The sequence below is a fragment of the Polyodon spathula genome, chromosome 3 (genome assembly GCF_017654505.1).
Source record: "Polyodon spathula isolate WHYD16114869_AA chromosome 3, ASM1765450v1, whole genome shotgun sequence".
Classification (NCBI taxonomy): domain Eukaryota; kingdom Metazoa; phylum Chordata; class Actinopteri; order Acipenseriformes; family Polyodontidae; genus Polyodon; species Polyodon spathula.
In genome coordinates, this window is record NC_054536.1 from 2748738 (window position 1) to 2772896 (window position 24159).

The window sequence follows — 24159 nt, forward strand, 5'->3', positions numbered from 1 at the left end:
TCTTTTGTAGTATGCAATTCATTTTCTGTTAGGTCACAGAATCGCCGTTCAGCAGTTTTTCCATCCAGCCTTTTTATCTTATTGTTTAGGAGTGGAGGTGTTGTGCATTCCTTTAAAAGGGGCGGGACTGACAGTGATGTGAACCAATCACATGACAGATGGAGACTATCGCCCGGTGGCGTAAGTATGTTAGGGCAATAGTTCAATCTATTTTTCATCCTATCATGAGGTTTTAACCAATCAAAGCCCCTGATACATATATACACACACTGGTAAAAAAAACAAAACATTTTGAAATGTGTCAAAGCTCTTAATGTCACCAACACATTTAGCACTCATGATTTATATAACACAACAAGTGTCTACCTCAAATGGTTTCCTATGAGGCTTTGACACTGGCAGCTGCACATGCCTAAAAGAGGATTTAGAGCTTCACAAAATGTAATCAAAAACATCACATTTTATTCCAAAATAGAACACACAAAACAGCTGCAAAGGATACAAACTGTACAATATAAAACTCTTCTTTTTCTAACAATCATCATTTAATATAGCTTACCCACAGCTACTTTAAATATTAAATCAATTCTGAATTACAATAATAATAGAAAACATTTTAAAAATCAACAGTGTTAGCCATCTTCTTTCCTCTCATTAGAATGTGTTATAAAGCATCAGCAGCAGGATTTTGTTTTATTATTGTTACTTCTTATGGCTGCTTCTACACGACACCAGAGAAGCATCACGTGAATTTATATGTAGGATTGTTAAGGAAATCATGTGAAGGGTTAAAAAAGTTGCAGTGACTTAATCCTAACCTTACAGTTAAAGAAAAGAAGAAAAAAAAAAACTAGACTACACTTTAACATGCTTTACAAGATCCCTTCTTTCAGCAATCCCTGTTTCTGTACAATTACAGGTGTGTAGACACTAGATTTTGAATGTATTCTCTCCAACACCATGTGGTTGAGTTGACATTTACAGTATTCTTCTTTCTTTCATTAAGAGCACAATGTGATTTCATTTACTGTGCTAAGTCGTGCGTTATTGTCTTGACACAAATGTATTTCAAGAGCAGCTCCAGCTACCTCACTTGTATTGAAAATGAAGACTGACACTGAACAGCCAGCACAGTTGGGAGGTCACTTGATGTCATGTGATTTGAATGTGCATAGCCAGATAAAAAAAGATAACCTACTCAGACACAAAAGAAGTATTAAAGTAAACATTTAAAATGCCATTTAAACCCACCTACTCCATCTATTCAAGTATTCATATACAAGCTTCAAAGAAAGGATATGATTCATAATCCATGGTTTGTGTGAGCACTCCAGTCAGGATAAATTCTGCATTATGGACATCTGAAAACAATAAACATGCATAAATATTGGAAATTTAAAAAAAACAACACCTCTAAATAATAAATTACAGCAGACAGTTTCTGGATAATGGATGTCAAGCTCACATAAAGCATTTCATTATACACATCCTAATTTTGGTATTAAACTGAGTAAAGAACATTTCACCAGGTGTTGGACAGCGATAACTGAAATGCTCAAAGACAGCACAAACATGTCATGAGCAGCTTTTTACCTATATTTTTTGCAAAATATTCTCTGCACAAGTGAAGATCATTTTCACAAGAGATCAGGATAATTTCAGGTAAGCTCTGAGAAGAAAAGAAACATGTTAATAAAACGTTATCACAATAACATTTAGTAAAATATAGGATATTATTATTATTATTATTATTATTAATAATAGTAATAATAATAATAATAATAATATGTTGCTAGCAACTTTACGGCTTCCAGTAGCAGTATCAAACACTTTAGCAAATTGTGTAGAATGCCATTATTACATAGTAATCAGTGCACATAGGGTCATGTCTCAGGAGTTATAAGCCAGTTTTACATTTGACCTTTAGGAGAGGTCAAAGGTCACAGGCAATGCTATTTTTATCGAGCATACATGGGTTACTTTGTGTATTCCATAGGAACAGCCCTATCTGCACTCCAAGGAGTTTAGCCAGTTTTGTATGTTGATGTCACCGTACTTGGCCTCAATGTTTTTTATTGCAGCAACTTCCCTTGATCAAATCTTAAAGACAACCACACTAGGATCATGTGTGCCAAGTTTTGGTTCAATTGGACTAGCGGTTTGGGAGAATATCTTTGTAGTTTGTGATTATGATGTTGGTACCGTGCGATTTTTATGTCATGCAGCCCCATACCACACAACCTATCAGCTTCTTACAAACAACAACTAATCCTGGACTATACCTCAACAGCTATACCAACTTTCAGCACTCTGCAGTAAGAGGTTTTTGAAAGATGAATTTTTACATTTAGGCAAAATGTTGTTTTTCAATCTAATATGGTGGCCAAACCATGCGACCTACGACATATGTTCAATTAACATTCATCAACTTTCCATAAGCATCTACCATCCTACCGAATTCCGTCAGTTTGAGCAACTTTTGGCAGAAAGAATAATAATCATCCCAGCAATAACAATAGGCTTCCTATTGGCCCCTATGGGCTGGGTCGCCTAATAGAGTTCCAATTTCCTCAGTTTTTTATCAGGTTCGGTATGCAATCACTCAGACAAAACAGTCACATTTCAAAGAAAGAAGAGCCCTTTGTTTTTTAATGTAGTTTTGTCCCCACCTGCCCAAAACTGCGCAATACAGAAGTCAGCAGACTGCAGTAAACACACCTTGTTCTGCTTGTGCTCCATGATCTTGCGGAAGGATGGCTGTTTAGTTAACAGCTTTCCACCAGCACACTCCACTATGGCTTTCATTGTTGTAAGGCTAGGGCAGATCCCAGGAGTGATGTAAAAAAATTTCCCCTTTAAAAAAAAAAAAAAAGGCTTAATTATTTATCAAGAAAAGCAGTTGTACCCTATATCATGCCCAGCAGACAGTTGTAAAATTAAGTAGTATAGGGAAATAAAACAATTTAAAAAATTCAAATTAGGTTCTGCTGTGCCTTAACACAAATTAATTTGAAATAAAATCAACTTTTCACTAACTGTTAAAGCCTCGCTTTAATCCTTTGCGGTCCTATGTCGGACCATATCCGACATCAACAAAAAGATGTCAAGCACAGGACTCTGGTCATTTTTTCTCCAGAAAAAGCAGAGAAAACCTTTCAATGGTCGCTTGCGACCAATAGGAGCCGATAAAAAAAAAAAGTGGCAGATCTGAGCAATACATATAGCCCCTGCATCACAGAGATAACACAGACATTTGCAGAGATGTTAATAGTAATAAAATAATTACTTTGAATGCATTATTGAGGAGTTTGGTGATAAAACGAGTGATCAGGAGATGATTTATCAGCATGCATGACTATGAAGAGGTATGTGATACATACAGCAAACAAGGGGTGGGCAGGGCTGTAGACGCAGTACTGAGTGTCCTGTTGATATGCAGTGCCTTTTAAACCTGTTTTTTTTTGTTGTTTTTTTTTTTTTTTTTTTTTTTTTTTTTTTTTTTTTTAAATTTAGTCATCTCCCAATCTGAAAATGGCCGCCTATTATTTTGGCTCTGCTCACCGCTACCACCCCTGTGCTGACTCGGGAGCGGGGAAGACGAACACACGCTGTCCTCTGAAGCCTGTGCTGCCAGCCGACCACTTCTTTACACACTGCGGATTCACCATGCAGCCGCCCAGGAGCTACAGCGTGGGAGGACAACGCAGCTCCCGAGCAGCTAACAGGCAAGGCCACAGGCGCCTGGCCAGACTACAGGGGTTGCTGGTGCGCGGTGAGCCGAGGACACCCTGGCCGACCTAGAAACCCCCCCGGTGACGCTCAGCCAATTGAGCACCGTCTCCTGGGAACTCCCATCCACGGTTGGCTGTGGAATAGCCCAGACTCGAACCAGCGATGTCCAGGCTATAGGGTGCATCCTGTACTCACGCAGAGCGCCTTTACTGGATGCAACACTTGGGAGCCCCCCTAAACCTGTTTTAATGTGAAAAAAAACACTTAAAAATCATGTGTAAAATAAACAGCGCATGTGAAAATAAATTGGACCCGACATGCCTGACAGGCGCTGAATTAATGGCCCGCAAAGGGTTAAAGAGCATACTTTTTAACCACTCTTTACCTTAACGCAATCACTTTGAATAAAGAACCAGCAATAGGAAGATCCGTTTTAGCGAGCGACAGTTTGCTTGTTTTTTTTTTTTTTTTGCAGTTTTCTTGTACTGAAAAGTTACCTTAAACAGTGGAGCAGCATGTGCCCTCTTCAGCGATTCTTCTAAGCTGAAACAGAACAGCACCTCTGCCTCAGCATCCCTCAGCATGAAGTTTTTCTCATCTGAGAACAACACATACTTTAACATATGATGTTCAATCCCTAATCTCACGAGCGTGGCAGAGATGTACAGCTATGGCTAAAAGGTTAGCATCACCCTATAGAACTCAATCATTTTGCTTCATAAAGTCAAATGAAACCTGCTGAATCATGTTTGGTTAACATATTGAATTACATATTGCTTTGTAGTTTTCAACATACTTAACTAAAAAACTGACAAACATAGAAAAACAAGACATTTCAAAATCTAACATACTGTACTACGATTACGGCTTCCAGTAGACTTTTGTGGTATCATTTTGGTTCTTTGATGATATGACGGTAAATATACATCTAAATAATGCCATCTGGACTGTCTCAGTGATTTTCTAAGTGTATAATACAGTACTTCCTAGATATTCCAGCATTGAATGATTCACCGTTATTCCATGCAGACAGTAGATTGTAAAAGTGCTATTTATCATTTCCTTTTTGTATGCACCCTTCAGAAATTACTTGTTTTTAATATTTCATTTACAAAATAATCTGGGACCTTTAATTTGTACCTTTTCACACAGTGTAGGTGCGAAAGGAGTAATTTCTTAGAAGACTCAAAACAGAAAACTGCATTCTATACATCAATAAATGCTTGGGAAATATAATTTCCCCTGAGGAGTAATAAGCATAATAAAAAGGATCATCAGAATTAAAGTGCTTTTTGGTGGAGGATACTTACCAGCAAACTGCTGGCTTTTAAAACTTTCTTCTAGCCATTCCGGGGTGACTATGTGCTTCACGATGGACACAGCCGTCAGGAACTTCACAGTTCTCGTCACTTTGCTTGCAATTAGATGAGTACACTTCTGTGCACTTTCTGCAATTTCTCCTCCCAGGAAGTATAATTTCTAACAAGAGAGAAATAATATTATTAAAAATAATGATTTAATATTATTATTATTATTATTAGTATTATTATTATCATCATCATCATCACTTTTTTTCTGTAGATATAACCTTTGCCTCTAAGACTATTATTCACAAAGACTAATGTTTTCTTAGCGTTGAGGCAAAATGCATTTGTATCACTAGGGTTTACTTGCATATCCACTGTAAAGCCTACATTTCTTCTGTTACTGACAATTATTCGTCTAAAGTTAATATAAAACTTGGCATTAACCTTTTGAGCAGTACGAATGTACCGGTACGTTATGCAAATTTTGAGCTTTGAACTTGAATTACCGTGTCTACAAAACTCCTGATGTGATATTGTAACACTAGGTGTCTGTAACACCTTGTAGTGGTCTTTTGCGCCATCTGCCAGATATTTACGGAATTATACACACAACAAACCCAGTCATAAAAATGTCAATGATGTCTAGGAAACGGCGAGAAATGCTCTGTGGGAAAGTACTAGATATAATAATGAATTCCGATTCAGATTACAATCTAAATTCTTCTACTGAATCAGGTGTCAGTGAAGAATATTTTATTCAACATCAATTCGGCTTGACATGGCCGTGTTGATCGCCTTCATCCTTACAAAACTACATCTAAAAAAACTATCCCTTTCAGCAAGATCAGGCACTTTCTCATCTCGCAGCTTCTAGAAAATATCACACAAGGTGTAAGTCATCCAATCGAGGAGACACCCAAGCTCAGACAACGTGATAAGGATCACTGACCTACATTTTCCTCACTGCCTTCACCCTCGGCACGTGTTTACCTGGATGTGATGAACACCTTTCTCTCTCTGAGATTTTTTTTTCGTGACGTGTTGTGATTGATCCGGATCATAGTTTATTGTTTATCGATTACCTGCTATTTTTGTCAAAACCTTTCGTGGATGACAAATTAACGATTAATACTTATTTGTTTTGTTTATTTACAGTAAGAAATAGTTGTTTACATATTTTCATTGTGTAATACATTGCTAACAGGCCTACTAACAAATGTATCGATGCGAGGATTGTAAATAGGAAAATAAAAAAACTCACTCCAGTGGGCCCATCAAAACATTCTAAAACTCGCTACTCAAAGGGTTAACAGGTTAAACAAAAACATATTTCAAATTACCACATTATGAATATTGTAATATTACCAGTTGTCTCCAAACATTAAACTATTAATGTTACCTTTACATACTGCTGAACCTGTGCTGGTTCAAACCCAGTGAAGAGCATGGCAGGGGTTGATTCTGGTGGCAGCTTTTTACTGGGAAGTGGCAAATCCTCAACCCTACAGAAACGAGGACAGGTTTGTACAAGTTGGTAAATGGTCATTATAAATAAAGCCACAAGACCTTGCATAGCAGCCTGCAACAGCTCAAAGTAAGCTTGCTACAAAATCAACCTCAAACCCAAACCCATACACAACCATTTAAATATCTGCCATTTGGGTCTGAATGAAATGTAACCGTGAAGTAAAATGGGTATGTGATGTGTAATGTTGATGGGATACCCATGCTCGAACTTGACCAACACAATCAGAGAATACAGCGTCCAGTACTAAGCCAATGTTACAAACCATTAGGTCTTTAACATCCAGAAACCAAAAGGTCACATGACCACACGAGGCCAGCTGTATTAAGTCACTGGTAAATGTACCATTAGATTGTGCGAGAGGAACTTCCAAAATATTGGAGATCTGAAGTCTGCACATCAGTGTTATATCAGATAATAGCAGTTAAATTAGCTGCATCGGTATTACAAATGCATTTGTTACTCAAATGGTAGCTCCCATATTCTTTACTGCAGCAGGTACAGGCTGAATGTCCTTGGTTACTGTTGTACAGGGCAGTAGTGCACTTTCCTTTTTGCTTACCTGGGCTTTTTTGCAGGAGGTTGGAGGCCGTGTTCATTGGGTTTCTGTTTTGGGTTCAGGCGCAAGCTCTGTTGGAAACAAGTACCATATCATTTTAAGAAGTATGGGAACTCAATGTCTTCTATTATGGGCATTCATTTGATTTATTTGAAACACGACAACCTTGTTTCCTTAAGAGAACGCACTGCACTGAATCCAAAATGTGCACTTGAAAGCCAGCTTTCGATTGCCTTTTTACTTCAGGGCTGATGTGCATTAGACAGAAATTGGATTTCAGGACAGTGCCAGACAGAGACCAGCAATCTGTTTCTTTAAATCCCAAAAGCAGCATGCTACTAGACTGCATTTAAAAAAAAAAAAAAAAGTATCTGAACATTTTAATATTGTAAGGGGCTGCAAACAGCAAGAACCGATTTAATAACCATAATAATATTGGGGGTGGGTGGTATTTCATACTGCACAAAACATATACATTAACATCTACAGCTATGGCCACATGTTTAGCATGACCCAGGACTGAGGCATTTAGATCTTTATTTAAAGGGTACATAAGGACCTTTTTATTTTACTGTGTTACGTGTTCCCATGTGTTGTTACTGTTTATGTAAAGTGTGTGTTGTTTTAATTTATTTATTTATATTTTGACCACTTTTAAATTGCATTCCCTGCCTCAAAATGGCTTCACAGAACTACATTTCCTCCTGCTCACATGATGGGAAATGTAGTTCTGAGAGGTCCAAACCATAATAGTAGTACAGTATATGATGTTAGATTTTGAAATGTCACATGGAAAACCACAAAGCAGTATGTAACTCAATGTGTTAACACATTATTCAAGAGGTTGTATATGACTTAGTTAATTCTACAGGGTGGTGCAAAGCTTTTGGCCATAGCTGTGAATGCATTTTGTAGCTGGCTAATGTAGACTAATTCAGTAGTTTGCAAACAGATGTGCTTAGTAGAACAGTAACAAGGTCTCCCTGGCTGCAAGTTTAGATTCGCTAGACATTGGCACTTGAGAGGAGTTGTACCTTAGCCTGGTTTCTAGTGCTACAGATTGGTGGTGGAATCGCATAATGAAAGCCAAAGTGTGCAGTGTTAAGAACCACAGTCTGCCGTAGTGCGGAAAACCGCCTATGCTGTTATGTTTCTTCCAGATGAAGATTTGTGGATAGTATAGAAATACCATTTTCTTTTGGCTACTTTATTCCATACTACATTACAACACCACCTTGTTTCAATAGCTAATAACAACAACAATAAACAGAACAAACACCACTTACCATTAGGAGTTCTTGTGATATTTTTAATGGTATCCGCCAAGCAGCTGCATGAAAAACAAATGTTTCATATTACAAAATCATGCATTTCTGTTTTACATACTGTCTCATTCTACCAACCTTTTCAAAATAGTAACAACTATTCCACTGTTCCACAGGTATCTAAAAACTAAAATGTACATACTTTGAGGTTTCCACTTTCAGAATATATCATTTTCCACTGAAATTGGTATAATATGGAAGCTGCTTAAAGAAATTGTCTGCATTTGTGCAAGAACTTTTGAAACCCTCTATCTAAAATTAATGGAAATATTAATAGACGCTTCCCTCAACTAACTTACTGTAATTTTAACAAATACATGGAAACACTTTCACTCACAAAAAACAGATTCTAAACCTGTATTGCCTACTGTGGCTTCAACACCAAAAGTATTTTAGTTCCTGGTCCAATTGCACGATCTGGGGTCCATTGCAATAAGATACATGTCTACTACTTCTACACCAAAAAAAGAACTCATGTTTTAAGAGGCAAAACGCAGTTCACTTGTCTTAAAACACAACGGAACACTTACCTAAAAGATTTGAAACGAGGTGCTGATTGGGAGCCAGAGGATCCTGAAGATTGAATACTGAATAACGACTGTGATGAACCTGCCGCAATGCTTCAAAGTTTCCAAGAAGGATATCACACAACCACTGGGCATTTACACAAGGAATCCTCCATTCTTTGGCCTTTTCATATTTTAACCCGCTGGGTCTGAACAGGGAACAAATATGTGAAAGTTCATGGATAGGTTAGCAACATTGCAAAATGTGAAAACAATGCTAGCACCGTATCCCCTGTACTATATTGAGAATGTACATAAAGGGTAAACTTGTGCCAGAGAAAGTTCTAACTTTTTTTTTATTTTATTTTTTTTAAATTAAACTTGGATAAGCATTTCTCTAACTCTGATGTGTAGCTTATTCAAAAGTAATACAGGTATACTTACTCTTTGCAGACGAGCACTGTATTACTGCGACACAAATAACCAGTGTATTTTGCCCCTGCCAGATAAGCCATTAACTTGAGGTCATCCCGATCAGTATCCACAAACCCCGTCACAGAAATGATCTGCAAGTAGGAGATTATGATATCACAAAACATAAAACGATACACCTTACAGTAGTTAGCATGCCATATTCATGAATGGATATCCAAGCCAACAAAATGAACAGGCTTACCACTGCTGATTTTATATATAAATCACTGCAAACATATACATGATCAATTATTCACTTTGAATAAAAACACATTTACTAGAATGATGCCTTCTACATTACATAATAATATCACCCAAATTGCATAGTTTTTTCCCCCCCAGAGTTTTGTTAAGGGGAATATTTATTGTCCCACCACCAGAGTTTAATTCTGCCCTCCATCAGCATTAGCACCTAATCCTGGCTCAACTCTTTTTACCCTTCATCACCACTCTTCATTCCCACAGCCAGATTACTCACATGCTGTGAACACGGTTTTCCTCCAGGGGGAAATGCAAAAGGAAAATGCAAGGTTCTATGAGGTGGGACCATCTTTTTCTTTTTGAGGATGGTATTCAGCCAATGGGCAGTCACACAGCGCTTCCCCTCTCTCAAAGCCTACCAAAGCAAGGCACATCAAATACAAACAGAGAGAAGATCGCTAAGGGTCATGAAGTGGACACAGTATTTAATGTATCTGATAAAACATTAACAGCCTCTCAGAAAGAATAACTATTCAAGGGGCTCAAGTTTGTTCCTGCAAGAAGACACATAAATAAGGATACAGAATAAAATGAAATACTTTAATTAAATGAAACACACACAGAATCAGAATATGTGTGTAAACAACATGGAATACAAATTAATACAAATTAAAAGAAAGCATCATTTGACTCCTCCAGAGGGAAGAAACACATGGTAAGACGTGTATATTGAAATGAAATAGTAACAGGCCTAAATTTAACTAAGAATGAAGAAAAAGCACAGAAGAGAGGATGACAGCATCATTACAAGAGCAGCAGATAAAGGTTCTGGGGTGGTGATAATGAACACAGATGACAATATAAAAGCAGTAGGGGCTGAATTGCAAAATATAAACACATAAGAAGCAGCAGCAAAAACTAATAACAGCATAATAAAAGAAGTGAGTATATAAAAATGGGTTTGTATTGAAAGAAGTAAATTAAATGCTTCCACAAAATCCAAGAACAGGATTGCTTAGAGGTACCCCAAAAATGCACAAAGAAAAACACGTATGTTAAGGACACAACACATTTTCTGAAAAGGATTAATTGTGAAATCGCAAATAAAGAAAGAAATGCTGTCATGCAAGGATAGCAACCTTGTATATAGTATATTTTGCATAAAATGTAATACAATGAAATACGTAGGAGAGACAGGCACATCGTTACATAAAAGAATACAGAACCACCTATTAAACCAGTGGGCATACTGCAGCAACTGTTTTGTACTGCACGCTAACCATACTGCAGCTTCAACTGGAAGAGCTTCCACACTGTGACATGCTGCTGAACTGTGAGGTGTTAGGTTGCGTCTTGGAACTAGGGGAAGAGATCGTTACCACAGGGTACTTTGAGCAAGTGTCTTTGAGCTCAGTATTCTAATGCTGTAACCAAAAGCCCCAACAACTTTGCGCCCCCTGGGCACTGACTCGGCAGAATCCGGTATAGATAGAGATATGATTTTTCTTATTTACCTACCTGAACAAACATACTGCTGACTTGGCTTTCACATAAAAGGTGTGTGCATCGGCTACTGAGAGAAGGGTCCACTGTTCCACCATGTGCTTGAATAATCTTAACACAACAGTAAAAGGGCATTTTGAAAACTTGCAAGACAGCACACACAAGCAAATCAAGCTTAAGCAATTTGGGAGTTGATATTTTAAATAAATATTCAGTAAAAGAACAAAGGCAAAAAAAGCTAAACCTAAATATAAACCCTGACACATGGAAAACTACAAAATAATAATACCACTAGTTTCTGCAGTCTGTCTTCAAGAAAGACAGACCGCTGGTGGGAGTTGCTGTTGTTAACCTCCTTCTCTTAAGTCAAGGGGCAGAGTCTACATGTTGCTTCTACATTGATGCTTCAAATTTCTGGGGACGCTACTCTACAGTATGTAGAAATTGTAGATAGAAAGTTGATGTGACGGCCAATGAGCTATATAGAAATGAGCTTATAAAAGTCACTGTCAACCAATCAACATTTAATATATTAAAGCAAAGGTAACCTGGTACAGTAATAACCTGCCTGAATGTTTGTTTTATTTCTGTAAATCAACATGTAAACAAAACTAATTGTAAATAGGCGAGGTTTTTTTTTCTCTATAAAATCAGACATTGCTATCTGTGTAACAATATTTGAAATAGGACTCACTCTATCCATTACTATTAAGTTGTATCAAATGAAAGCCTTTATTTGAGACAAAATGACCACTGAAAACAACTCTGGGAACGTAACCCTTTGAGTAGTACGAACGTACCGGTACATCATTGAATTAATGGTCCCCAGGGAGTACGAACGTACCGGTACATCATTGAATTAATGGTCCCCAGGGAGTACGAACGTACCGGTACATCATTGAATTAATGGTCCCCAGGGAGTACGAACGTACCGGTACATCATTGAATTAATGGTCCCCAGGGAGTACGAACGTACCGGTACATCATTGAATTAATGGTCCCCAGGGAGTACGAACGTACCGCTACATCATTGAATTAATGGTCCCCAGGGAGTACGAACGTACCGGTACATCATTGAATTAATGGTCCCCAGGGAGTACGAACGTACCGGTACATCATTGAATTAATGGTCCCCAGGGAGTACGAACGTACCGGTACATCATTGAATTAATGGTCCCCAGGGAGTACGAACGTACCGGTACATCATTGAATTAATGGTCCCCAGGGAGTACGAACGTACCGGTACATCATTGAATTAATGGTCCCCAGGGAGTACGAACGTACCGGTACATCATTGAATTAATGGTCCCCAGGGAGTACGAACGTACCGGTACATCATTGAATTAATGGTCCCCAGGGAGTACGAACGTACCGGTACATCATTGAATTAATGGTCCCCAGGGAGTACGAACGTACCGCTACGTTCTGCAAATTCGCAGCTTTGAACTTGAATTACTGAGTCTACAAAACTGCTGACAATCTGATATTGCAACACGAGGTGTCTGTAACACCTTGTACTGGTCTCTTGCGCCATCTGCCAGATATTTACATAATTACACACAACAAACCCAGTCACAAAATGTCAACAAAATGGCTGGAAAACGGCGAGAAATGCTCTGTGGGAAAGAAGTACTAGAAATTATACTGAGTTCCAATTCCAATTTAAATTCTTCTACTGAATCAGGTGTTGGTGAAAATATATACCTTCAACATCGAGTGGGCCAAGCTCAGACAATGTGACAAGGATCACTGACCTACGTTTCTCACTGCCTCACTATGTTATTACTTGGATGTGATCTCTCTCTCTCTCTCTCTCTCTCATTTGAGTACCTATTATTTTTGTCAAAACCTTTCGCTATGACAAAATAACGATTAATAGTTATTTGTGTTGTCTATTTACTGTAAGAAATAGGTGTTTATATGTTTTCATTGTGTAATAAATTACTAGGCCTACTAACAAATGTGTCACAGTGAGGAGTGTAAATAGGAAAAATTAAAAAAAAAAACTCACTCCAGTGGGCCCATCGAAACATTCTAAAACTCACTACTCAAAGGGTTAAACACGAGATACCATTAACATACCGCTGTAACATGAACACTAATGCTAACTAATATTAGACTATAATACCAACACAGCATTATATTTAAAACAGTTCTTAATTGTAATTCGTTTTTTTCAAGGAATATATTAATAATTGTGTCAACTTTAATGCCCCTCAACTACATCTCCTGGTCATTAACTACCAGGAGTGGACCAATGGACACAATATTTACTTGCCTATATCAACTGTTAAAAAAAAAACAAAAAAAAAACACCACCCTGAAAAAACATCAACGGAGAGCCTCCCTCTCAATATCCCACACCGGCTTCACATTCATTTTCTCATCTATTTCTTTGTCCCCCCTCCCCCCCAGAGATGCAGCTAGTCACATGACTTTTTACATCACTTTAATTGGCTGATTTATTCAATGATGTAATGCTGCTTCTACAAAATCAACAACCTTTGATACAGTTGCTTGCAACAAAGTTGCCTGAAAAGCAAAAAAAAAGCACACCTTTCCACATTTTTTTTTTAGCAACATATAGACTAGTGTCCCCTCAGCATCAAAGTCTCATTCATTCATTTATTTATTTCCTTATTTACAGAATACAGTGGCTTATTTTGATTTGTATACAGCTGATTTAAACCCCCACCCCGTTGCAATTACTTACCCTTTTCCAGGTTGCTAGAAGTTGTTTGTCAGACATCTGTTCAGGATAATCAGCAATGGAAAAGATGCAGCCCACTAAGAAGCTGTGCTCTGGAACTGGAGAGAAGGATTGGAGTTAAAAACACAATGACAGTGTTCATAAAGAAAGCATCAGCATGTGCTCAAAAAAAATACAAAAAAAAATCTGGCAGACCTATAAAGGAATCCTTCTGCAAAAAGGACCCCTCCCTCCCTCTCAACCTTTTCCTGAAACTCACTTGCAGCATCTACCGAATCTGTCCTTTTCTCTCTATTTACTCCACTCTACTCCTGGTCCAAGCTCTTGTACTCACCAGACTGCACTACTGTAACTCTCTCCTTGCTGGTCTCATTCAAAATTCTGCAGCTCGCCTCGTTTTCTCTCAACCTCACTACTCTCATGCTTTGCACCCTCCACTGGCTCCCTATATATGCTTGCATTCAATGGATCCTCAGCTGATGCACTATTACTATGTTACTGTAAATATAAATAGTTGCAATCCTAACTTGTTGCATCGTATTTCATATTGTACATTAGTAATATAATTTACACTTATTGTAAACTATTCTGTATTTAAATATTGACCTTGCATTGTAACCCTGTACTGCCCTGTAACATCTGTTAGTGGCCTTGGATGAAGGCGCCTGCCAAATAAAAAAAAAAAAAAAAAAAAAATAATAATAATAATAATAATAAGCCATGCAAATATGAAGTCTACATTTTAAAAGGGTGTGGGTTAGAGGTTGTGAAACAACTGTGAAATTTGAGGGTGATATGCTAAAGTATATGATCTCCAATATGCTGAAATTAGTCACTGAAATGCAAAATGGTAGCCAGATTAGTTTGAATAGCAAGCTGAAGCTTTGTTCTGGAATTTGCCTACAATGCCAGGCCTGACATAAAAAGGATGGATCACAGATAAGATGCAATACATACTGTCTAGTCCTGGCTCATGCCCAAAGAGCTGCTGCGGCTGCACTGGCTGCAGCTGTGCCTGTTGCTGCTGCAGTTGTGGATTCTGTTGCTGATGAGAATTCTGACTCTGCAGATGTTGCACAGTCTGCTGCTGCACAGTCTGCTGCTGCAGTTGTTGTTTCTGCAGCTGCTGCAAATGCTGCTGTTGTAATTGTTGCTGCAACAGGTGCTGCTGCTGTTGCTGCTGCTGCTGCTGTTGCAACTGCTGCAAATGCTGTTGTACACTTTGCGGATGCTGTGGATGCAACTGTTGCTGGTTGTGCTGCTGCTGCTGCTGCTGCTGCAGTTGTAATCTGTGCTGCTGCTGCTGCAGCTGCTGCAATTGCTGCTGCAAAACATGCTGCTGTTGCAACTGCTGTCGATGCAACTGCTGAGGTCGCAACTGCTGCTGTTGGGCAAACTGATGTTGCTGCTGATGTTGCTGAGTGAGGATTTGTTGGTGGATCTGCTGCTGGTGTGGCTGATGGAGGAACTGATGAGTTTGTTGTGGTGGTGGTTGTGGTGGAAAGTTTTGCTGGGGAATTTGTTGTTGCTGCTGCTGCTGCTGCTGCTGCTGCTGCTGCTGTTGATGCAACTGCATAAGCTGTTGTGGTTGGAGATGTAAGAGAGAATGCTGTTGGTGTTGTAGCTGCTGCTGCGGTTGAGGATTTTGCTGCTGCTGTTGGACCTGCTGGGGTTGCTGCTGCTGCTGCTGTTGCTGCAACAGTTGTGCTTCTGGAGCTAGCTGCTGCTGCTGCTGCTGCGGCTTTCCTTGGTTAAACAGTACTGCATTTGGATGCCCTTGCTGGGTCTGATTTGCTGCTTGTTCCAGAGATTTTGTAGGGGCTGAAAGGGTCTGTAAGATCTACAAAGGGAAGACAAAAAACAGATCCGTTAGCAGACAGAGAGAACGGGGTATATAGTGTGGCTTATTTTCTTCTACAGCGAGTTTTCCAATGCCCTGCTCAGAAGACATTTTGAAATTCAGATTGTTCATATAGGTACAGCACATAACCTCAGATTGAGTGCACCTCTATTGGCATATCTGTAGGTCCGTTAAAACTGTGAACAAAAACTGACAATCGTCATATAAGGTTTTACAGTCTATTCCCAATAAGTGGGTAATATTCTGATATTTTACATATTCCACTTCCTGTATTATTAAATATCTGCAAATAAAAAAATAAATCACTGAAGGTGTCATTTGTCACAGCTCTATTACTAACAGGGCATTCCCATAAATTGCTTTGAAATCAGACTGCCGGATTTAAAAATGGCATTAAATGCATGTTATCACTAAGCAAACAACTTGGCAATCAATCTTCAACAGATTGAATTTTTGTGTCTATCCAGGGCAGAAACATCACACTACCAACATAGTAGACAATTTTTTCCCATCTGTGTCCCTCTCTTCATTTGTTTTAATTTAAGGTTTTAAAGAATAAACATGCTAGTTTATTAATAAAACAGACCAAATCTGAAGAAAATACCCCATTAATTGCTTGCACTAACAAGCAAATCCACACTGTTGTGAAAAAAGTAATTAATAAATGTTCTGTACATAATATAATCATCCAAGGCTACAACCAAAAGAAGATTGTTAATCAAGGATTATTAGGGTACTTGTTATCAATGTTTTTTCGATTAGATTGCTACAAAATCAATTCTTCACAGATTGGATGCATTATTATATATAACTTGCTCTACTGTTCATGTGTAACACATTACTGCACAGTGTCCAATTAACTGGACTGGTTTGATCTTGATAACTGAAGATTGTTTCTTTAGCTTTCTAAATTACCTTATTAATGTATCCCTTAGTCAGCCGCTGAAATATTTATGCTGCTACTCAAATGTCAGTAGACACACTTCACATTTTATAGTCCTCTATAAGATAGTTATTTTTAAAGGAGATTGCAAAGCAGTGCTGTGAAGATCTTTGCGACCCCTTATCACAGGGTTTGCCAGAATACATCACTGCTGTACAATGAAAGACCATATTGGGTCCTGATATTCTATTTTAACATTAAAATACAATTTTTAATGTCTTGATCCACAGGCAAAATTGATACATGCGGGTAAATCCGATTACAGCTTAAGCCTTTCATAAAAGACTAGTCTACTTTTTTGACCATTACAAAATCAAAGACTCTTAAGTACTATTTACTCTTTAGTATTTTCTAAGATCAACCTTTTCCTTAAATTCTTCACACTATGTTGCCCATCATTCCCCAGTACCTGTACTAGAATGAGTCACAGAAAATAAGAATCAGTTAATCAAAAAAGTGTCTAGGCGATCATTATAAAAAAAAAAAAAAAAAAAAAAAAAAAGATAAAACATGACCAATACAAATATCAACAGGCAGGCAGAAGATTTATAGAAAATAAACAAAAATTACATTTTTAAAAGGTGCAATAAATAAAGTCAACAGATTTAACTTACATGTGCCACATTTGACGGCCTGCTAGTTTGCTGAATATCTGCATTATTTGTAATGTTCCTCAATGTCCGTACAGCTGGGCTCCAAGAAGCCATAATTTCCTGCCTCTCTGGTCCCTGGGCACTCTGTCCCAAAGGCACCAAGTTACTCCGTGCCTCCAGGGGCAGAGCATTGCCTGGTGCTGGTGGTACATTAGCACACAAGTTACTCCGTGCCTCCAGGGGCAGAGCATTGCCTGGTGCTACATTTGCACACAAGTTACTCCGTGCGTCTTGGGGCACAACGCTGCCTGGTGCTGGTGGTACATTAGCACACAAGTTTATTAGACCGGTGTCCTTCCCATGGGGCAGCCGGTGCTTAGCAGCCACTGCCTGGGGAACCTCAGCTGGGGTCCAGTTCAGGTTCCTCTCCTGTTTCTCTGGTGAGGAATCAGAGGAATCATCAAACATCAATTCACTTTTCAATCGGTCACTCCTCTTTTGCTGCTTTGGGGAGAACCCCTCTGTGCTCACAGGCGACCCCTCACGAGATGAGGCTGGGCTGTACTTCCTTGATCTGTTTTCAATGTAGCTGCCATCGGACTGCGAGCCCCTGTCATATTCTTCCTCTTCGCTCTCCTCCTCCTCTTCTTCCTCATCCTCCTCCTCTTCCTCAAGAATATTCAGTCGTGGATGGTACGTCTCCTCTTCCTTTCTGGACTTGTCAACAACGGAGTCCAACACCCAGTCTGGAGTCACTATTTTAATACTGCTGTGCTTTAAAGCACACTCATACTTTTCCTAATAGAAAAAAAAAAAAAAAACACATTACAACACTGTTGGAATACCCAGTGACACTCACAAAATTGTACCCAGGTTTTTATTTTCATCAATATTTCAAATTGTGTGGTTTATACCAAATATAAAGACAGTACCTTGAAGTGTAATACTTTCTCTACCAGTTGTATTTCTAAAACCTTTCTAAATCCCACTGGTCACCCATTTCACATGACAAGGGAATGTATACCGGTTTTTAAAAACTGCTGTCTAACACTTGGTTAACTTACACAGACATGCTCACAACCTAAACTCCCTGCCAAAAATTGAAATCCTAACTACATCCTTGAATTGGGCAGTCATGTTAGGGGAAGTCTACTGTTGCCAGATTTTCATAACACTGAAAACATGAAGTTGGTATCTCAAACGTTTTGTAAGGTACTTAAGCTCCATAATTAAAGATGTGGGATTCTGTTGAGCAAAATGATTGCATATAAGTGCCTAAGCAAATCATCAATTTTATCATTGGGAAAAAAGGTACACTGGTAATTTCTGACACTTGTGAAAAGGTTTATTGGCTGCCAGCCCCTGTAGCTGAGAGTATTGGGCTATAAACACTAAACACTCTTCCTGTAATAAACCGAGCACAGCCTTATGCACAGACACTACAACGTCAAGCTACACACACCCTGGTATACGCAGATACAAAGCCCTCAGTATTATTGCTGTCTACCAGACCAGTCAAACGCCCCATTAAATTGAACTGAACACAAAGCAGATGTGTTTGCACTACTCCCATTTTCTCTGAGCAATCGCAATAAATAAGAAAAACACATTTTATAGGATGCTTGCTACTTAAATAGGTACTTGAGGCTATGCGAGTAGGTAGGACAGACACACCAAATCAAAAACGTTGAACTTTGGACGAGTAATCAGGAACCACCGAAATGTTTCTGACTGAAGAGGCTGGATTGAAGCTACTGACGTTGTGAAGTGAGAACACATTCTGACGGGATGACCAGATGCATAACTGATGTGAAATGAAAATAACCAGCCAGAAACTGCACATTTCTGCTAGACAGAAAAATTAAATTCACTTGAATCTAGCACTGATTTTCAATGCTGGCCCTGAAAGACAAGCAGTACAACAGATAAGGCGCGTATACAAATAATTTACGTGAAAAAGCTTGTTTACACAAGGAATATACTGTATATGTATCTACTATAAATTACGTTCAGTCATCCAATAGTGCACGTACACCAGTATTCATAAGTACACGATGTTTCCATCAATGTTTCACCAGTGTGTTTGCCATATTTATTGCTCTTAGAGGGATCAAGCAGTAAAAATAGACTCATTGTCTGTCCTTGTAAAAAAAACCTGTGGAGGAACCTGTATCCAATGCGTACACCCGAGTGACCAACATTACAGCGGGCAGTGCTGCCTTTAACCCAGGACCAAGCATTCAGTGGGATGCTTCCCAGGACCAGCGATATTTGGCTGTATTTGACTCTCTTCCTATGAAAATCCACTAAAAAAAACTATTTTTCACAGTAGCACCTTCGAAATTGTGTTTTTTCTTTCAGAACAATCTGGGAAACATAATAAAGTAATCATACAAACGTTTCTTTTTATTTATTTATTTATTTTTTTTTACATTAAATATTGCATGCATTCTGCTTATAGATACATGTATAAAACACATTATTCTATGCCCGAGGGACATTACAATACTTCCTGAAAGTGTTGTTGAAAAATATTGGTGTTTGTGCAAATTGCAAGACATTGCATCACCCGAGTGATTGCAATGCAATAATACACGTTTATTCTCAGGGGATTTAGAAGCAATAACTACTCTCGATTATTTTCTCAAAATATATATTTATGAATAAAATAATAGTTACTAATTGCATTATTACCAGTAAGGAAAAAAATATATATATACCTGATACATTTAGTTCATGAAATAGTATCTGCTTATATCATTTCTTGATAGTAATAAATGCTGTATTAAAACGAGACAGAATAAATGTTCTAATATAATGAAGAGTCGATACATCATTTACGGCGTTTCCCTTTTTATTATTCGCTCTAAGCAAGTTCCTGTGGGCTGCTGTAAACTGTCTCCGCCCCTTAGACACCAAATGTCCCGCTCGGTGACATCACACAAAAAAATATCTGAAGGTCAGCCCCTCCTCTATCCAATGACATGTGTTTCAAACATGTACTGCAAAGTAAGGTGGGCCTGCAAGTCATCAGAACAAAGTGCTTTTTTATCATGTCTATACGATCGCGGTCCTAGAAGTCCACTTCATTATGATCGTGTAACACAATCCCGGTCCTTAAAGGGTTAAGTTTAGCTGAAGCACAAACATGACTCAATGCAACATGTTACTGTACATAACCTGTGAGGTAAGCTGTTCCTTTGGTGCATTAAACTAGTGAGAATAGAGGTTGCTGTAATTTTAAAATATGCACAAAATAACATTTTGAAAAGGCAATGACACCAGTAACCAAGAGCATACAGACTTGGCTGGCTGGTCCCAACCTGCCAACTCAAACCATCCAAAATCATGACTGCACATATGCAGCAAGCAAGAAAGCAGTACACTTACCCCAGTTGGCTCAAGTACAATTAAATGAGTACACTTCTTGTTCAGGTTCAACTGGCAATCCCCTCCATAAAAGGTTATCAAAGCCCAGAGTGTATTGCGGTCCTCGGACGAAATCTGGTGCAAAAAAAAATCAATTATGAAATGAGTTCTTTTTTTTTTTTCTTTTTTTTTATTTTTTTTAAGTATGTATATCTAGAATGCATACGGACATATTTCCCTCTAATCTGTCTGTTAGTATTAAGGACAGGTGTGTACAGTTGCGACCAAAAGTTTTGCATCACCCTATAGAATTAACTAACTTTGCTTCATAAAGTCAAATGAAACCTGCTGAATAATGCTACGTTAATATACTGAATTACATACCGCTTTGCAGTTTTCCATATACTTAATGAAAAACGACACGTGACATTTCGAAATCCAACATGAAACACTGCACTAATCCTATGGCTTCCATTAGACTTTGGCCACATCATTTTGTAGTTTCTTTGGCCATGTCATTTTGCAGTTTCTTTGGCCATACCTGTACAGCAAGGCTTCTCAACCCTGGTCCTCGGGACTCGTGTCTTCTGGTTTTCTTAACTGAACTGATCATTCACTCAATTAGGCCTTTTTAATTGTTCTCAGCTTTTAAAAAAGTTGCAGATTTCAGGTTACTTATACAATGTTATAGCTAACTTGAAATCCTCAACTGTTTAACAGCTGAAAACAATGAAGGCCTAATTAAACAAATTTCAATTACGGGTTTAGTTAAGTAACTGAGAGCTCAGTTGGAACGAAAACCAGAAGACTGTGGGTTTGAGAAGCCCTGCTGTAGATGATCCTCTCTGAATATTTCCTGAGGTCTATAATGACTCACTCAATAACAAAACCATTATATGCAATGATTTGTATTATTTTGTAGGGTTATTTGCATTGGTTTATTTCATGAACATGTTGTTCAGGAATAACGTTAGGGATGAAACAAGGTTAAACGGCACACAAGAACACAACAGTAAAAGGTAGTTATTACTTTAAGAACAAACTTCTTAGCAGGTAAAAATGAGAAACTCAAAAAAAAAAAAAAATGACTTGAATGTACATACCCTGGGTAAACATGCAGTGACGCCGTAGAAAATCTGCCCCGATTCTGGAGAAAAACCAGCCACTCTACATGTCATTTGTCAAGGAAAAACTAAACGTGCTGGAACATGAAGGCTACCACCAGGTAGTACACCTGTTTTGTTCAGCAAAGAGCTGGCAACTTGGAATACAAACATTTTTAAAAGCAATGAAAAAAACTTGTGATTATGACCAAATAAGTACTTGAGATTAAGCTTTTTAAACATTCTTTGGCACAACTTCTTAAAAGTAATTTCATGGTAAGTACATTTCACAGGAGTTCCGAAATCCTATTACAAATAAGATGATACCTTCAGAGAGCCTGTCAGAACTTGATTAAGCTTTAATACACTGATGTTTGTTGCACAAGGTAACTTAGAAATACAGAAAACACTGCAATAGTCCAACATTAATGCAAGACAAGTGCATATACTATACTTGTTTATGCAATGCCTAACAATAAGGATACGGTAGAAGATCTCCACATCGAACAGACAAGATTACCCAGGAAGGCTGCAAAACAAAGTTCAAACATTAATCCTACCAACCCCACAGCAGAACTGGAAATGCTCAGCTGAACTGATCACAACTGGGGAAGAGCTCTAGAACTGCTACTTAACAGCTTGCAGAAGGGGCAACCATGCCTGATCTGGTAGAACAACAACATCAACACTGTATTTTTGTAGTCTTTCCAGCAACTGTATCTTTGTATTACTCTTCTAAAGATGTACTGTAATCCTGATGGGATGTAATAATGTAATGTTTGTACTGTAATCCTGATGGGATGTAATAATTTAATGTTTGATGTTGTTTGCTGTGGTAGTGCCAGTCTCACGCCAGGTCCTTGTTGGGAATTTGACCTCAAATCGACTCATCTGAATAAATAATAATAACAGTATACTATGAGGGGTTGTCTGAAACTGTAACGCCTAAAACTGTTTCACACAAACACTGAAAGGGCTTGATAGTCCATACCTTAACAACAGGCAGGTCAAAGACCTCACGTGCCTCTCCCACCTCGGGACTGTCCCCATCGACTGCAATGATGTGTGTAGCGAGCGCATTGTAGGACACTTCTTTGGCTTTCCCAGACTTCAAGAGCTGAACTACCTAATAATAAACCACAACAACAGCGATGATTGTGATCGTGATTTCAAGACTTTAACACAAATCATTTAACACGTACGCTTTTCTTAAAAAAAAAAAAAAAAAAAAAAAAAAACATTTGCATGAACTTCATAAACACTAAATTCAGATGTTAAATGACAATTATATCTACCTTAATAGCACTAGTTAATTGCATTCAATTACAGTCATGTTGTCATATTATTTTTTCTATTTTTAAAAAAAAAACGTATTTAACGTAAAGATAAACAGAATACCATACTGTTATTTTCCCTCATTACGCTGGCGTACATAACAAATACATCTTGAACGACAGTTGGACAGCATGCTGTATTACACTAAAGATTCCCGAGTTTCAGGGATGGAAATAAGGCTCCTGTTGCATAAGCTTTTAAAATCAACACTACAATCAACACCCCTCTTTACAACTCAGGGGTACACTATCTGGCAGGAAGTTCAACCCAGCAACATCCTGCTACAGCATGCCATTCAATCCCAGACAGGAGCACAGCACGCTAGTTCAGAGCACACTATTTAGCAAACCGAATTACCGAATGTAAAAACACAAATTAAACGAGCACGCTCCCTATGGAAGCAAACGGCGCTAAACAGTTTCGGGCAACAAGCGCACTCGCAGGACACAATAACGACATGCACACGCTTTCATTTTAGAAGGCTTACAAAAAAAGCAGATAGAGGCCCTGTCGCAAAAGAAAAGCGCTACTCTGCTGTGTTTTGCTAAGGTACACCAACAACAACGAAGTAGGTCAAGCAATTCGTAATTAATATGCGTACACGTCAGCATGATGCATGCAACAGCCGTTATAAAGCCAACGCAAACTATTAGTGCGGCTATCCACACTTGCACTATACCCTCCACACACAGGGCATACAGTCGCTCTACCTTTTGTTCAATGTCTCCAACCACGTAGAATTTAACATCTTTAAACAGCTCTTCTGGAACCGTGAGCTCCTCATCGGACATAGTTTTTGAAGTGTAAAAAATAAATAAAAACCTGGAATATTACAAACTACCTAAGAACAAACACACGTTAAAGTTAATGCGTTTCCTTTCTTCCGCCACAACAACCGCCAAACTGCACAGTGGGCGCCTCTAGTTTACTGTTTCAAGGGGGGGGGGGTCTTCATAAGCAATGATGTGCAGATTTCTGTTTACGACTTGCGGCTTAATCTCGTTTTATATATGTATATATAACTTCAATATCTGACTGTGAGTAAATGAATATGGTTTTTGGTTTGAGTATTTTCTCGTGTGTGCTATGAATAGTACAACGCGTTTCCCCTGT

At 38.4% G+C, this 24159-nt stretch overlaps 1 protein-coding gene across 1 annotated transcript; it reads right to left on the reverse strand.

Moving 5' to 3' along the window:
* Positions 1 to 257: 257 nt before the first annotated feature.
* Positions 258 to 23953, reverse strand: LOC121310223 (PAX-interacting protein 1-like). Its single transcript, XM_041243528.1, has 21 exons — positions 23757 to 23953; positions 22703 to 22837; positions 22197 to 22240; positions 21712 to 21775; positions 20630 to 20743; positions 17261 to 18037; positions 14800 to 15682; positions 13846 to 13940; positions 11148 to 11243; positions 9907 to 10044; positions 9399 to 9520; positions 8979 to 9163; positions 8410 to 8453; positions 7127 to 7194; positions 6439 to 6541; positions 5043 to 5211; positions 4230 to 4330; positions 2719 to 2853; positions 1594 to 1669; positions 1301 to 1361; positions 258 to 758 (listed from the first exon to the last, which is right to left on the reverse strand). Exons 1-21 carry the CDS (start codon positions 23835 to 23837, stop codon positions 743 to 745), a joined length of 3507 nt encoding a protein of 1168 aa, XP_041099462.1. The 5' UTR covers positions 23838 to 23953; the 3' UTR covers positions 258 to 742.
* Between the last annotated feature and the right edge of the window lie 206 nt (positions 23954 to 24159).